This window comes from Bactrocera latifrons, unplaced genomic scaffold (genome assembly GCF_001853355.1).
Source record: "Bactrocera latifrons isolate USDA-ARS-PBARC rearing strain unplaced genomic scaffold, ASM185335v1 scaffold_283, whole genome shotgun sequence".
Classification (NCBI taxonomy): domain Eukaryota; kingdom Metazoa; phylum Arthropoda; class Insecta; order Diptera; family Tephritidae; genus Bactrocera; species Bactrocera latifrons.
The window spans coordinates 191,736-206,914 of record NW_017536441.1 but is presented as its reverse complement, the minus strand read 5'-3'; the positions used below and the strand labels follow the sequence as shown (position 1 = coordinate 206,914).

The 15,179-nt window shown below is 35.4% G+C and overlaps 5 protein-coding genes across 6 annotated transcripts; 3 read left to right on the top strand and 2 right to left on the bottom strand.

Moving 5' to 3' along the window:
- The first annotated feature begins 901 nt into the window (after window positions 1–901).
- Window positions 902–2,546, top strand: LOC108970119 (protein max). Its single transcript, XM_018935271.1, has 5 exons — window positions 902–1,301; window positions 1,414–1,479; window positions 1,706–1,813; window positions 1,878–2,001; window positions 2,068–2,546. The coding sequence occupies exons 1-5, from the start codon at window positions 1,257–1,259 to the stop codon at window positions 2,226–2,228; spliced, it is 504 nt and encodes a 167-aa protein (XP_018790816.1). The 5' UTR covers window positions 902–1,256; the 3' UTR covers window positions 2,229–2,546.
- LOC108970120 (BET1 homolog) lies at window positions 2,365–3,324 on the bottom strand. The gene is made up of 2 exons (XM_018935272.1): window positions 3,196–3,324; window positions 2,365–3,070 (listed from the first exon to the last, which is right to left on the bottom strand). Exon 2 carries the CDS (start codon window positions 3,020–3,022, stop codon window positions 2,675–2,677), a length of 348 nt encoding a protein of 115 aa, XP_018790817.1. The 5' UTR covers window positions 3,023–3,070; window positions 3,196–3,324; the 3' UTR covers window positions 2,365–2,674.
- Window positions 3,325–3,735: 411 nt separating this feature from the next.
- Window positions 3,736–7,681, top strand: LOC108970124 (lysophospholipid acyltransferase 5). 2 transcript variants are annotated; one of them, XM_018935276.1, is made up of 5 exons: window positions 3,736–4,021; window positions 5,119–5,250; window positions 5,313–6,050; window positions 6,110–6,402; window positions 6,462–7,681. In XM_018935276.1, the coding sequence occupies exons 2-5, from the start codon at window positions 5,139–5,141 to the stop codon at window positions 6,804–6,806; spliced, it is 1,488 nt and encodes a 495-aa protein (XP_018790821.1). In that variant the 5' UTR covers window positions 3,736–4,021; window positions 5,119–5,138; the 3' UTR covers window positions 6,807–7,681. The 2 variants fall into 2 exon arrangements, with proteins under 2 accessions (XP_018790821.1, XP_018790822.1); XM_018935277.1 differs by lacking the exon at window positions 3,736–4,021 and adding an exon at window positions 4,348–4,445.
- Window positions 7,682–7,955: 274 nt separating this feature from the next.
- LOC108970125 (ruvB-like helicase 2) lies at window positions 7,956–9,729 on the bottom strand. Its single transcript, XM_018935279.1, has 2 exons — window positions 9,130–9,729; window positions 7,956–9,070 (listed from the first exon to the last, which is right to left on the bottom strand). The coding sequence occupies exons 1-2, from the start codon at window positions 9,595–9,597 to the stop codon at window positions 8,108–8,110; spliced, it is 1,431 nt and encodes a 476-aa protein (XP_018790824.1). The 5' UTR covers window positions 9,598–9,729; the 3' UTR covers window positions 7,956–8,107.
- Window positions 9,730–9,829: 100 nt separating this feature from the next.
- On the top strand, window positions 9,830–11,412 carry LOC108970126 (transmembrane protein 19). The gene is made up of 5 exons (XM_018935280.1): window positions 9,830–9,893; window positions 9,995–10,123; window positions 10,222–10,470; window positions 10,527–10,679; window positions 10,743–11,412. Exons 2-5 carry the CDS (start codon window positions 10,006–10,008, stop codon window positions 11,222–11,224), a joined length of 1,002 nt encoding a protein of 333 aa, XP_018790825.1. The 5' UTR covers window positions 9,830–9,893; window positions 9,995–10,005; the 3' UTR covers window positions 11,225–11,412.
- The last annotated feature ends 3,767 nt before the right edge of the window (window positions 11,413–15,179 follow it).

Genomic DNA, 15,179 nt, shown 5'->3' with positions numbered 1-15,179 from the left:
AAACATACTTAATACCTAAACTTTTTGTGTAAATTATATTAATAAATTATAAATACAACCTCAATCTAACAGCATTGGCAAACGACAGCGTTAATCCGGATTAACCGCATTAATCTGACTTAATTCAGGAGTTGGTAAGTCCCATTTAATCTTCAAATGTTTAGAGAGTTAGCGGCATTTTCGTTGACGACATTGTTAAAAATGACCAACTTTACTCTATTGTGAATAAAAACAATCAACACTCACAGTTGTTTTTCAAATTTCCAATCATAAAAGAAGTTTTATATTATGATTCAGTTTTTAAAATGACGTGTTGATATGGTTTTGTAACAAAAAATGATTTTTTAAAAATTTGTCGGCCAACAACCGCCATATACATATAACTTCTATCGATTTGAAATTGCTCGTATTTGTTTATTATTATATTGCAGCGCTCCATTTCCTCATAATTGTTAGCACATAAATGATGCTCACTACGAGTGTAAAAAGTAATTTTTAAAATATACATTTCTTACTTATAAAACATGCAAAAAGTGTAAATTGTAGATTTATTTTAATACTTACAATTTAATTAAATGAATTTGAAGGGAAAATGTACATAAAGGGCATTAAATGTAGTAAAATAACTTGTTGAAATGCTCGAATTTTGGGAATTTTCAAACTTTAAAGTCGAATATCTCGTAAACTGACGTTTGCGGTACCTATAACCCAATATATTTTTTAATCAGGACTTCCTCTTTCCAACGTTAGCTTCAGATCGCTTCGCCAAAGAAATCGAAATTGTGCAATTTTCATTGAAAATATTATCAAAAATTACAATCAGCTGTTTAAAAGAGTTTCAACTCGCATAGCTGCCATTTGTCACCTACAAAATTTGGATTGATTAAGTGCGCAATTAATCCGGATTAACGCTGCCGTCTGTCAACACAACTATAAGATATTTTAATAATAATCTAATAAATAAGAAACTGATCAATCTCACTAACTTGGCAACTCTTTTGATTACAAATTTAGTATTCTTCTTTTCTTATCATTCGGATTAATTTTTCCTTTTGTGTCATGCACGTTTTTCGTTTGTTTGAGTGTCGCATTTGCTTTTGCATGAAAATTTGAGGCCCAGATTTAAGTGCGTATCAATATTTGTGATATATTTGCAAGAATAATACAAAATATATTGTTGAAAATCGTGACTTGCGCAGCGTAACATAATAACGTTTTTTAATCGAGTTTAACAGCCAAGTTCTGGCCTCGCATTGATGATAATGAGCGACGAAGAAAGGGATATTGACATTGAAAGTGATGTAAGGAATCAATTGCCACAACAAATAGCAACAAAAACAATTTCGCTAATCAAAACAATAATTTCAAATGTTATTTTTTCACATTTTTCACCGTTTATTTTCTCAATCATAGGATGATAACGATTCCGATACGGGTGCACAGTCATCAAGGCATGCAAATACACAAAATTTTACGCAGGTGAGTGTTTGTCTGTATGTGGCCGTGTGTGTTGGCGAGCGCGTGCTGCTGGCACATGCTTACGCATACCAACAAATATTTACACCAATCATTCCAATTAACTTGGGTTGGGTGGTGGTGGTTTTTTCCTCCGTTTCGGTTGTTTATTTACGCCGTCGCAGACTTGAATTCGTATAAGTATTATTTACGAAAGCATAAATTGTTTCTATTGTTTTTGCATTTTAAGGCAGAGAAACGTGCACATCACAATGCTTTGGAAAGAAAAAGACGTGACCATATAAAGGAGAGTTTTACCAGTTTACGTGAAGCAGTGCCAACACTCAAGGGTGAAAAGGTAAAAATAGTGAAATATTTCAAAATATGGTGTAATTGATTGTGTCTCGGAACTCCCACCTCAGGCCAGTCGTGCACAAATACTAAAGAAAACGACGGAATGCATCCAAGTAATGAGACGAAAGATACAAGCAAATCAAAAAGACGTAGAAGACATTAAGAAGCAAAATGCAATTTTGGAGCAGCAAAGTAAGTACAGCGGAAACCCATTCTCTTTAAATTAAAGTGGATCACACACATTTTTGGGTTTTTCAGTACGCATGTTGGAAGAGGCAAAGAAAGGCTATGTGATAGACCCCAATGAGTATCAACAACTGAATCAAGAGTATCAAGCTTCAGCGGCAGATAGTTCGGATGGCGATGAACAAGATTTCAGTCGTCGCAGCAAAAAGATGAAGACATCCTATCAAACATAGGTAATGTCAAACGACTGTCTCCAATGTTGCTACCATAAACTATACTATATGTAGCGCAAATGGCGTCCAAATATTTTGTATGTGGCTCACCACTTTTTTAATTATAAGAACAATCCCCTCAAGAGAGACGAATCAATTAAGCTAAGAAATCGTGCAGTGTAATGATGATGGTACATAAATTCTTTTACAATACTTATAACTAGTTTGTAGGTTATGCTCTTTTAGATTTTATTTACATTTAAAAAATCTAACAAATATATATTTTTTATGTTTACAAAAATAGTTTTCTCTATAATACATAGTAATCGCAGTTGTTAATAGCTCTTTTTTTAACAGTCACAAGTTTGGCTGCATTTCAGTAGCTCACAACACATCGAAAGTTTTACATTCATTTCAAGTAATAATTCAACTAAACCTTTCATTATAATTTAATTAGAGCAATCGGTTCACTTAATTTTAATGACAACGTATAATATTAAAAATACAAACAATACAAAAAGAAACATGTAACACATATGACGGCCACCACTGTGCTTCCCTAAGCGTACCACTCGTGCCATTGTATTACCGAGAAATCCACCCGTTCTATCCATGTCATCATCGATACCACGCAACAACTTGTCCTGATAGCGAACTTCGTTGCCAATATCTATAGTTAATGACTTAAGTGCACCTATTTTATGTTTTAGTTCTTCAGCAGCGCGTTCGTTCTCCTCTTCTAGCGCGTCGTGTGGTAAAGCACTTTGACCTGCCGTTTGGTTAAGGGGTTGATACGGATAATTATTGCGTCGCATACTGTTGCCGGAATGCGCCAGGTTTGTATTGGTACCAATGGAATGCGGCTGTTAAATTATATTGTGAAAGTATAAATTTGTTACTTTAATGGAAGTTGTTTTGACACGTCAGTTGAGTGAAATGTTGATTCTACAGGAGTACGTATTTGAATTTTTTGTTGTGACTTTATCACCTCCTTTTTCCTTTGTTAATGAATTCACTGAGCGTTTTAAAAACTACTTTGTTTTAGTTGCACATTCATTTGTTTCATTTTCAAGTAATTATATCTTATTGCTGGAATTTAACAACATGTAACTGTGAATGAATGGTAAGACTGAGTTCACAATAAATTCCACCAAATTAAAGAAACAACAATACTCTACATAAAAACAATTAAAGTATATTCTTAAACTATACGAACGCATTTATAAAAATCAAAAAGAGTTTTACGGGAAAAGAATAAGAACAATCCATTACATATTAGTTGCCCGGAGTTAATATGAAAGTAAAAAAATACTTAGTTGTCATATATATACCAATATAATAAGTTTTTATTGCTTTTAGTTTACATTTAACATTTGAATTAGTATAGAATGTTTTTACTACACTTTAAATAAACGCTGTTTCAGGCAATCGCTTAGCAACTCTGCGCAGTGACCATTCGCAATGTAGTAAACAAATAAAGTCGAACAGCTGTGAATAATTATGAACAGTTGTGTTTTGTATTTGATGAGATTTATTGTATATTTTTCAGTATTCTTTTATATCTATTTCTATAAACATCTTTTAAGTTAACAAAATTAATAGTTTTAAAATGTTGAAAATCAATACTGAGTTATGTAAAAGAGGGTAATAAAATATAGTTAAAGCGTTTCTCACAAAAGTTAGTAGTAAAATCAATTTCATAACAAATATAAGTCGCGATTGGTATCACGTACTCTGTTAGCCATTAGTTAAGTGGTAACAACTGTGAAACGTCTTTGTGGAAGAACACTGACCAAAATCATAACAAAGTCAAGGTAAACTCTCTCAATTTTCTTATTTACATAGCAATGGACGTAATCAGTATAGTAAATACTAATTTAAATTTGATATAGAGTGAAAATTTATCAATGCATTATTATGGCCAACTGTCACCAAAACATGCATTGTTAGTCATGAGTATATAGCTATAACCTACAAAATAGCTTATAATGTGCAGGTTAAATATATATACATATAAATACGCACGCAGTCTCATTTGCCTTTTTTTAAATCTATTTTTGTCAATCTATCAGTTACTCTCCGCAAATGTGTCTTTATGTACATAAATATTATATATTATTTGTTTAGTGTCTTTCCTATCGCTGAAACATTCGTATATCTCTTTCTGTTAGCGCCCTTGTAGGTTTTACGTGATGCACTAACATAAATCTATAATCAATAACATTTATAAATAAAAAGGTGTGTATAAAAATATGCTAAGCATAATAATTAAATAAATTATACACTGTATAATAGGATTTTTATCTAATTATCGTAATTGTATTTATCCTCTTGTTTTTAATCAACCGATTTTTTATTGTATTCGCAAATATAAATTTTCTAAGGTGACTTCGCTTGGCGTTTTGCCATTGTGCTGCGCGCAATCACAAGTATAACCATTGTTTTTATTTTTCTCATACTATACTTAAATCTGCTAATCTGCATGCATATTAGCGGTATTATTATTATACATTTGCTATGTATCCGCCAAAATGCTCTTAAAGGTTTAGTTAAGGTTCATAGTGCGATAGCTTGTACTATAACTGGTTTTACCCGCCAATGGGTCAGTATGTTAATGTGTCATATTGATCTTTGTTTTTTATGGACATTTATATAATGTATTTACATATATACTTTTTATGAAGTTATAGATTGCATGTTTTGTGTCCGTTATAAAGCGGCATTTATTTAATGAACTTATTTACTTTTATTGCGATGTTAGAAATTACCCTTGTTATTGTACGCTCCAGACCACTTAAATAATAATATTTATAAATGATAAGAGCTATGTTCATGTATGAAACTCTTATATGTATGTACATATTCAAATAAGTTGTGTGCATTTTTGTATAAATTTATTTTGAAATTGCAGTGTGATTTGTAACTTGAGATATGTCGACATTAGACGGTGCCGCGGTGCCAGCTCTTGGTCTTATAGGGAAGCTGGCGCAATCATTTGGTGTAAATGAAGCCGCGCTCCGCTTGTTGCTCTCAATTTTTGGAGGTGAGTGATAAACATTAATTTATTATCATTTATCCAGTTTTTAAATAAACTTTCACTTCCAGGGTATGGAATTGCTATTCTATATCGCAAACATGTCGTAGGTCAACCCAATAAACAACTGCATCACCTTTATTTCGTCATCTGCGGTTTGCTGATATGCCTATTTAATTTTGGCTTTGACACATATCATTCACTAATTGCAATCACCACAACTTATCTACTGGCGCGTTTACTTCGTGGCTGCCCACGTGAATTTAAAATTTTAAACTTTGTTTTTCATATGTCATATCTGCTTGTTGGCTACCATTTTACGGAAAGTGATGAATATGACATACTATGGACTATGCCGCACTGTGTGCTGGTGTTGCGTTTAATCGGCTTTGGTTTTGATTTAGCAGATGGGCTGAAAGAGCAAGACAAACTTTCTAAAGAACAAAAGGAGTGTGCGCTTGCAGAGCTCCCTTCACCACTCGAATTATTTGCATTCGCTTATTTGCCATGTTCTTTTCTAATTGGACCACAATTTCCATATCGGCGTTATAAGCGTTTCATCGAAGGTGAATTCAAGCAGCACGATGGCAACTTGGAGGCAGGTCTCAAGCGTATGTCAGTTGGATTTGTTTACTTAATTGTTAGCCAAATTGGAGCTGTATATTTCCCGAACACCTATATTCTATCTGATGAATATGCGAAGGTGTCATACTTCTGGCGTTTAGCCTATTTGGGCGTATGGGCGAAAGTTGCAATTTACAAGTATGTTGCATGCTGGCTATTGACGGAGGGTGCGCTCATAATTCTGGGTAAGTAATTGTAAAAATTACAACGTAAGTATTTATATTATCACTTTTCATTCGAACAGGCATATCTTATGCGGGCAAGCAGGAAAATGGCACACACGATTGGTCTGGTTGCTCTAATGTTAATCTGATCATATTGGAGACAGGCTACACAATGCAGCATTACGTACACTCTTTCAATATAAATACCAATCAATGGCTCGGTCAATACGTTTATAAGCGACTTAAGTTCCTTAACAATCGTACGATTAGTTATGCAGCGGCTTTGGGTTTCTTGGCTGTGTGGCATGGCTTTCACAGTGGCTACTACATGGCTTTCTTTAATGAATACATGACCGTAACGGTAGAGAAACAAGTGAGTATTGTTGTAATAAAAAGAAAAACTCATTACTTAAACTTTTTTGAATTGCTTAGTTTGCCAGCGTCTGGGCGAAAACTAATATTGACATGTACGCTGACATTGTTAGTCCTCCATTTGTTTATCCTGCACTTAAGTACTTTATACAAAAACTTTACGATCTCTTCGTCATTGGTTGGTGTATGACACCCTTCATATTGCTTAGTTATTCTCGTTGGATGAAGGCATATAGCGCCGTCAATTATTTCGTGTTGATTGGTGTATTGGTTTGGACAATATTCTATCAAACTTACAAGTATTATGTACGTGCCGCAAAACGCCGCGAACAAGATTCAACCTTCGGACGTGCAACAACACTTTCGCCAACTATTAACGATGGCGCACATGACAAACGAGATTAGTAAAGGTGCTTAACAATAATTAGGCATTTTCAAGTCAACCGTTGATTAATAGTAAATTGTAAAAAATATTTAGCTACTAATATTTTAAGAGCACTGATGTATTAGCTGTGCAAGTAAAAAGGCTGTTAAAAAGTGAAATTTGCTAAAGACATATTTTTTATAAACGTTTAAGAGTTTGTCGCACCCAAATTGTTTATCGTGTATCAAAGAATAATAAAGAAAACAAAAAAATAGCTGTTTGGTGCTACAGTTTGAAGTTGTAAAGCAGTCATAGCTAATTTTTCACTTTCGTAGTCATAATTATCATTTGATAAAGTTTTATATTTTTACATTGAGAGTACTTTAGTAATTTTGCAGCAACATAACCTACATCCTACTAGTCAGTAGTTAATTTTAATTTATGTCAAGCTCAGGCACACTTTGTTGTATATATCGTGTTGTAAATAGCAAAAAATTTTCATATGTAAAATATATTTCTTGCTGTAAAGCTATTGAAGTACATATGTATTTGAAGTACGTATAACGGTGTCCGTTATGTTCCAAGTTTATTTTATTTTTTGCAAGTGATTTCTTCGTTGCTCATACGACATGGTGTACCATATGAAAATATGAAATATCATTTGTATACACTGTAGTTTGTTAGTTGTAGGTTTATTGTTTTTGAGATAATAGTAAATACTAAAAATCACATAAAAAATGTAAAAGAAAAGTGAAATAATTTGGGCACGACCTTGCCTTAGGGCAAGAACTGAAGCTTCAGAGGGTCTTTGCAAAACAAAAATCAACTTTGAACATATCGCACACAAATACATATGAGCAAATGCGTTATATAAAAAAAGCGCCGAATAACTATGCAATTATCCTGCATAGAGGCCGTGCAGCAGAGGCAACGAGAAGTATTTTATAAAAATGTACTTCATTATATATATGGAACAAATGCAATATATGTAAAAAAAAAGTTATATACAAATTTATATGTGCAATGTCCACCACAAGTTATTATACTAACTTAATTGTTTAATTTTAAAGCGAAAGTTCATGTTACACAAGAAATTATATATTTTCACATACATATGCATATTCACTACCTTTTACCTTACGTACTTACTTTTGTTATTGTACTAAAGAGTAACTATTGTGACGCTATTATAATACATAGATATATATAATTTTTATTATTAAAGCGTTAAAAATAACATGGTTTCTGTTTCAATTAAAGTGCAAAATATGTATCTGTAAAATGAAGGTTTGTATGCAATTGAACTGAACAATGTCCTCCCTTACGTCCCTCTAATGTATCATTAATGTTCCATAGGCTGCTCGTCGCCACCGCCAGTCTCCTCACGTTTTGGTTCAATTTCACAATCGCTAACTTCCTGTATTTCATTAAACATATATTCATCCTGATATTCCTTCAGAATTTGACTGGAACGATTCTCATCCAAAAACAATGAGTACACTTTCTTCACATCTTCAGTGGTTACCTCTGTAGCTTTGCGTCGTCGGCACACTAAATTCGCTGTTGTAATCAATTGTATCGCATAACGTAAGCTGGTGTCCGTTGCAATGCGTGTCAAAATGGTTAAAGCGTCTGGATGCATTAGACAATCTTCCTCTTCGCAACGTATTTTTAATATTTCTTTTATCTCTTTTTCGGTATATGGCACTGTGCGTATGATAATCATACGATCCAATAAATCTATTGGTATGCCATGTGGGCTGCGATAATTCGTACCGCGTATGCGTGTAATGCCGCGATTAGTGGCCATTACGACAACCGGTGCCATATCCGATTCCAAAGCGCGATTCAGATAGGAGAAACATTCAATATCTAGCATATGTACTTCATCGATGAAAAGTACGCCGGGATTAATTTCCGCTTTGCCCTCCTCACGCCATTCTAGTACTTTATTATTGATCTGATCACGTATTTCCTGCTTTATTTCGCCAGTGTCGCCGGAGAATAGCGCGAGAAAGCCGTGCGTACGACTATTGATGACATCGATTTCATGCAGAGTGACGGTGTGCACGACTTCCTTACGTTTCTGTAATTCTCCTTCCGGACACTGCACGAAACGTGTCTGTGCTCCGGTGGCATCATAATCGCGTGCACGCGTGAAACTACGACCCAACTTAGTAACTTTGCCGGAAGCTTTATCGATGGTGATAACATCGCCCGCTTGTATTTTTTCTTTCATGAAGCACTCTATGATCTTATTGCCTAATTCGTAATTTGTTTCCATTTCTGTCGTTTTTAAAGTAACCTATAAAATATAACAAACGAATAAATCTTGCAGTTCATTGTACACTAGTTTAGTTATACCTTTCCAATTTTTTGACCAGTACCCGTTGCTGGCCGGTCAATTTGTATCTCCACAACTTCACCCTCAATAATTTCTGTTTCCTCTTTGATGCGTACACCAATACTTTTGCGTAGCGCCTGTGATAGTGCCTCTGTTTTACTCATCTCCAGCGAGTATATCTCCGAACCAGACATGCTGGTGAATGGCGTTTCGGTACCCAAAGCCTGTGCCATGCCAACAGCAATAGCCGTTTTACCTGTACTAGGTTCTCCCGCCAGTAATATGCAACGCCCAGCTATTTTTCCCTCACGCACCATTTGTACTACGACACCAGCGGCACGGCGTGCATCTTTTTGGCCAACCATGCCTTGTGACACAGCACGCGCTTCCAGCACATCGTCCAGACCTAGACCGCGTATGTGCGAATGCGCGCCAATGCGTTCGATGCGCGTAATATCGCGTACTTCAATCTTATCACCATCAGCCATTTTTAGTATTTTATTTCTCTTGCACCAAACTTACTTTTTAATAGGAATTTTCTTCTGTAGAAACTTTCTAGAAGTTATAATTGTTTCTCGTTGCTAAGAAATATTACCGGCCGACTACCTTTTCATTTGTTTAACGTGTTTTTCTGTTTTATTACTTCTGACATTTGCTCAAATAGTTTGTGGTCGTAATGCAGCAAAGACAGGGTTGATTTCATTTCGATTTTTTAAAGAAAATAAAACAAGAGTGTGTTACTTTTATTTTGTTTTGCTATCAACATTCGCATCTATCACCGTACGTAAGTGAAAGCTTCCAAAAAGAAATATAAGAAAGTTAATTTCTCTTATCCAACATTTGTACGTCGGCATTCTATTTTCAATAACTGAAATACTCAATTAGGTTTGTTCAGGATGGACGTCCACGCCTGGTTGCCGGTGATATTTTGCAGTCTTTCCATTCCATTATCGTTATTTATGTGGCTGGGTAATTTGGCTTTTTCGAAATTTTGGCATTCAAATGAGTTTGAAGGTAAATGAAGCCTTAAATGATTCTAAAAGTCGCCCACCACAAATTGCCTTGGCATATTTGTGTGTGTAATAATTGTAATTTTATATTTTCTAATAAAGAACCGCCCGTCATACCGCCGACACGTTGGCTCTTCTCAACATTAGCGCCTCTTACGCTTATGACGATTGCGTTACGCCGAAAATCCGTTAATAAATCAGGTGCTGCATTGGGTATAATATTTTCCTTTATTTTATCCATCGCCAATCATGCATTCTTCGCCAGCTTGGCGGCATTTTTCTTCACTTCGTCACGTGCAACAAAATTTCGTGCGCATTTGAAACGAAAATTCGAAAAAGACTTCAAAGAAGGTGAATGTTTGACTCCACTTGTTTCCACATAATTATTTTAAATTTGCTATGCGCAGGTGAAGGCCAACGCAACTGGGTGCAGGTGTTGTGTAATGGTGGCATGGCTACACAGTTAGCGCTATTATATCTCATAGATTGCGGCAGTTGTGAGCGTCCTATTGATTTTTCCAATGAGTATCGCTCCAGCTGGTTAGGCATTGCAGTTATGAGTAAGTAAAAAAAAAAAAAATTTCTACTGTCAAAGTTAGCGGTTAAAGAAAAATATTTGACAGGCGCTTTCGCTTGTTGTAATGGCGATACATGGGCTAGTGAGCTCGGCAGCGTGCTTTCAAAAAAAGATCCATTCCTCATCACAACGCGTCGCCGTGTGCCACGCGGCACTAACGGTGGTGTTTCTATACCAGGACTAGTGGCTAGTCTTGCCGGTGGCCTTTTTGTTGGAGTCGTCTACTATATAACGGTGCGTTATACCGTCGAATCGCACGCGCTACAAACGAGCCCTTCACAGTGGCCGCTTATAATATTTGGCGGCGTTGCTGGACTTCTTGGTTCTTTGTTGGATTCATTGCTTGGTGCTACAATGCAGTACTCGGGTGTCGATAAGGAAGGCAAAATTGTAGAATGTCCTGGAATAGGTGTGCGACATATCAGCGGTTTACGCATATTAGACAACCACAGTGTCAATTTGATTTCCAGCATTGTGACCGGTGTGACTATGCCTTTAATAGCGTTAAAATTTTGGCCTTTATATTAAGTAAGAATCGACATGATGATTTTTGATACTTCTGCTGTTTTAACAACTGCTGACTTTTGCCAAAACATAAAAATTGTACAATTAGCTGTGTATACGGTACTTTTGTAAAGGCTACTGTTAAACTCTAATGTAAGCCAGAACGAATTTTGTAAACATACACACTCATGCTCAGCAGCTTCATATATGTATGTATGTATTAATGTAGTATCGAGTACCAACGAAGCAGTTGCATATCGTATTAATTAGTTTTCAATGTTTGGATCTTATTTAAATATGCAACTACTAGAACTGATCTGTAACTGAAACGCTTAGACAAAGGTTACATAAATATTTTTAATTATTTACCCAAGGAAATCTGTCTCAAACTGTAACTAAAAAGAACTGTTTTTATATTGTAAAATTATCGATTGCAGCTTTAAATATAATAATATGCATGTAGGTGTGACTAATAAACATTTGTATATGCATGATGAAAATAAATCGTGTTTTTAATATACATATACCTTGGACCGTTATGCAACTCGATGACAACTTTCGGACTTGGAACTTTCGGAACAATCATTATTGCTTGGAAGCTTTGCTCATCTTCGCTCTTCCATAGTCGACGCAGCAGTCACTCACCCACTTTCAACTGCTCCGCTCTGCCCAATATGCTTTGCAACTGGGCTCCCTGTACCCACCTCTGACAGCAATTCTAACGGATTTCTCAATAAATCGTCTACCTTGTAACTCACTCTTGAAGTTGATCATTGGATTGTGAAATAAAAGTCAAAATTTAATTCTTATACACTAATCTTAATTTCTAACTCCAACAACTTGAAGTTTGACTACTCATTATCCGAATTAACTACTTACCTCGCCACTCTAACATTCTGTCAACTACGAACATCGCTTTATCGGTGATTCTATTTTGTTCTCGTATCGGTGTTCCTCACAATAATAATCTGAAGAGAAACACAAACCATGGCGGTCCGACATGTTCTTCGCTTACGAAGAAAATTTTTGGAGAAGTGGCAAATTTAGGTGTTTAGATTGTGTTTTACACGGTATTTTTATGCTCTTGCAACCAGTTTGCTACGAAGTATTATAGTTTTGTTCACCTAACGGTTGTACGTATCACATAAAACTAATCGAGATATGTATGTAGATATAGGGTTATATATGTATGTACAGTATATCAAGAAACTCTTTGCACACCGAAAAAAAATATATATATTTCTTGACTTTGCATGCAAAAATAAAGCCTTTAGTTAGTTTTTTCAATATTTTTTTAATGCAGAATTATTATTTGGCAAATTTTAAATTAGTATGCACAAAAATAAAAACAATGGAATGGAGGGAAAATTTTAAAACAACAAAATATGAGTTTACACATATTTGACACTGTCAAGAAACTCTTTACACACTTTAATCTTCGATTCTGTTTTGTTTTATTTAAAGCAAAAATGGTACTTTACCGTTATCTATGCTTCTGCACTATGCGCTATGTTTGCATTCCTTTTCATTTAATTGCGAAATGTTTCTGCACACGTGTCAAAAAGCTAACTTTAAAATTATTTAACATGCCTGCACCTTTGATGTTATCCAATTGATTTATTATAATCACCAAATTGGAAAATCTGTAGCTGAGCTAGTGGAGATATTTTGTGTATCGCGAAAATAATTTATAATGTTTTACATCGAGCCGAAAATGAAGACAGACTAGAAGCAAACTGTGGAAGTGGCCGAAAGAAGAAGATTGACGAGCGGGCAGAACGCCTAATCATGCGTAAGGTCTGTCAAAACCCCCAAATTTTCACCAGAATCCTTGCCAAGAAGTTGGAAGAAGAGTGTGGCATGGTCGTTTCACATGAAACTGTCCGCCAACTAATTCTGAGAAACAAATACTTTTCAAGAGTTGCACATAAGAAGCCGCTGCTGTCGAAAGTAAATGTTGAAAAGCGCTTAACCTTTGCTGTCAACATCAGCATCAAGTCGGATATTGGATGACGTCATATTCTGTGACGAACCCAAAATAATGCTGTACATACTACACTAATGGACCAACTAGAGTATGGCGCAAGCCGTTAATAGCTTTAGATCAGCGCAACATCATTCCGGCAGTAAAATTCTCCAAATTGTTAGTGATGGTTTGGGGATGCATTAGCAGCAAGGGAGTGGAAGAGCTTGCGTTTATTGAAAACGCAATGAATGCTGAGCAATATCTCTCCATTTTGAAAACAAATTTGAGACAAACTGCTAACACATTTGGCTTTATTGTCGATAATAAGCCAAAATTTAAATTTTTTCAGGACAATGACCCCAAACATAAGGAGCTCATTGTGCGCACATGGCTCCTCTATAATTGCCAAAAGGTCATAGATACACCTCCTCAGAGCCCCGACATGAACCTCATCGAAAGTTTGTGCGTTTTTTTTGAAGAAAAAAGTGGCAAAAAGGCAGCCCAAAAACCGCGTACCCTTAAAAGCAGCAGTACTGGAACAGTGGCATAAAATTCCGTTGGAATATGATCTACAAAAGCTGATTAGTTCCATGAAAAATCGCACTAGGCTCGTAGTTGAAGCCCCCTTAGCTTAATAAATACTAAATGCTAAAATTAGTTTAAGATAGTAAGTTTAAGATAGTAAGTTAAACTGTAGCTTAAGTACTTTGTGTAAAGAGTTTCTTTGTGTAAACTCATATTTTGTTGCTTTAAAATTTTCCCTCTCATTGTATTGTTTTTATTTTTGAACATACTAATTAAAAATTTGCTAAATAATAGTTGTGCATTGCATTCAAAGTCAAAAAGTATGTTTTTTTTTTTCAGTGTAAAGAGTTCCTTGACATACTGTATGTAGATATATGTGTAGGTATAAATGATCAGGGTGACGAGAAAAGTTGAAATCCGGTTGACTGTCTACCTGTTCGTCCGTCCGTCTGAGCAAGCTGTAACGTGAGCAAAAATTGAGATATTGTAATGAAACTTGGTATGCAGGATCATAAGTACAAAAGAAAAAAAAAAAAAAGGAGTTCGTAGATGTGCGTAATCGGACGCCACGCCCACAAATCGCCATTAACCGAAAACACTTAAAGTGCCATAACTAAGCACTAAATTACAATTTTATATCTTAATTTCGCACAGATGATCGCAGTAGCAAGTGGCACCTGTGGGTAAACTGTTTTGAAAGAGTGGGGGTGGCCACGCCCTCTAATATGTTTAATGTACATACATATCTCCTCAACCATTTGAGCTACAACAACCAAATTCTTATAAGAGCTGCTAGCGACATTGTGAAAATGGATTAAATCGGAGAATATCCTCAATCACTCCCACTTTACCACCGATATTGTATGAGAAGGGTTTATAAGAAACAGTATGGAAATAGGACAATGGGCGTGGGACTACCGACTTTTTGGTGAAATCCCATATCTCGGTACCCGACCAACCAATTGCGACAAAATGTAGTACCTGTGTGTGTGTAAGAATGAGCGAAATCGGACTACAAGCACGCCTACTTCTCATATAGCACAATTATAAATTCTACTTGATTCATTCAGTTTCCAATACACAAATCAGGAAGGAATTAATATAACGAGATAAAACTTTTAGTGTGTGCCACCTTATAACTAAAAATTGTTGAAATCCAATAAGACCTCTTCAAGCCTATACCTATAGTGGACTTTTGATGGAAAATGACAATCAATGTTTGATAAATATAATTGAAAATAAGGAAAAATTCTCCTCTTTTATAGGTATGTCTGTATGTCAAAAATGGGTTGAAGCGGCCTCCATATACCTAATATAAAAATGTTCGAATTTCGGGATGACTTTGTACCCCATATATCGGTCAATATGGGATTGATCTTAATGAAAAAGAGCTAGCGTGTTTTACTCATGTATCTTTGGGCCAAAAACAAATATTTGAACAAAAACATGTCCTACCCCCCACATAAATAATATCAGGATTTTCTTTAC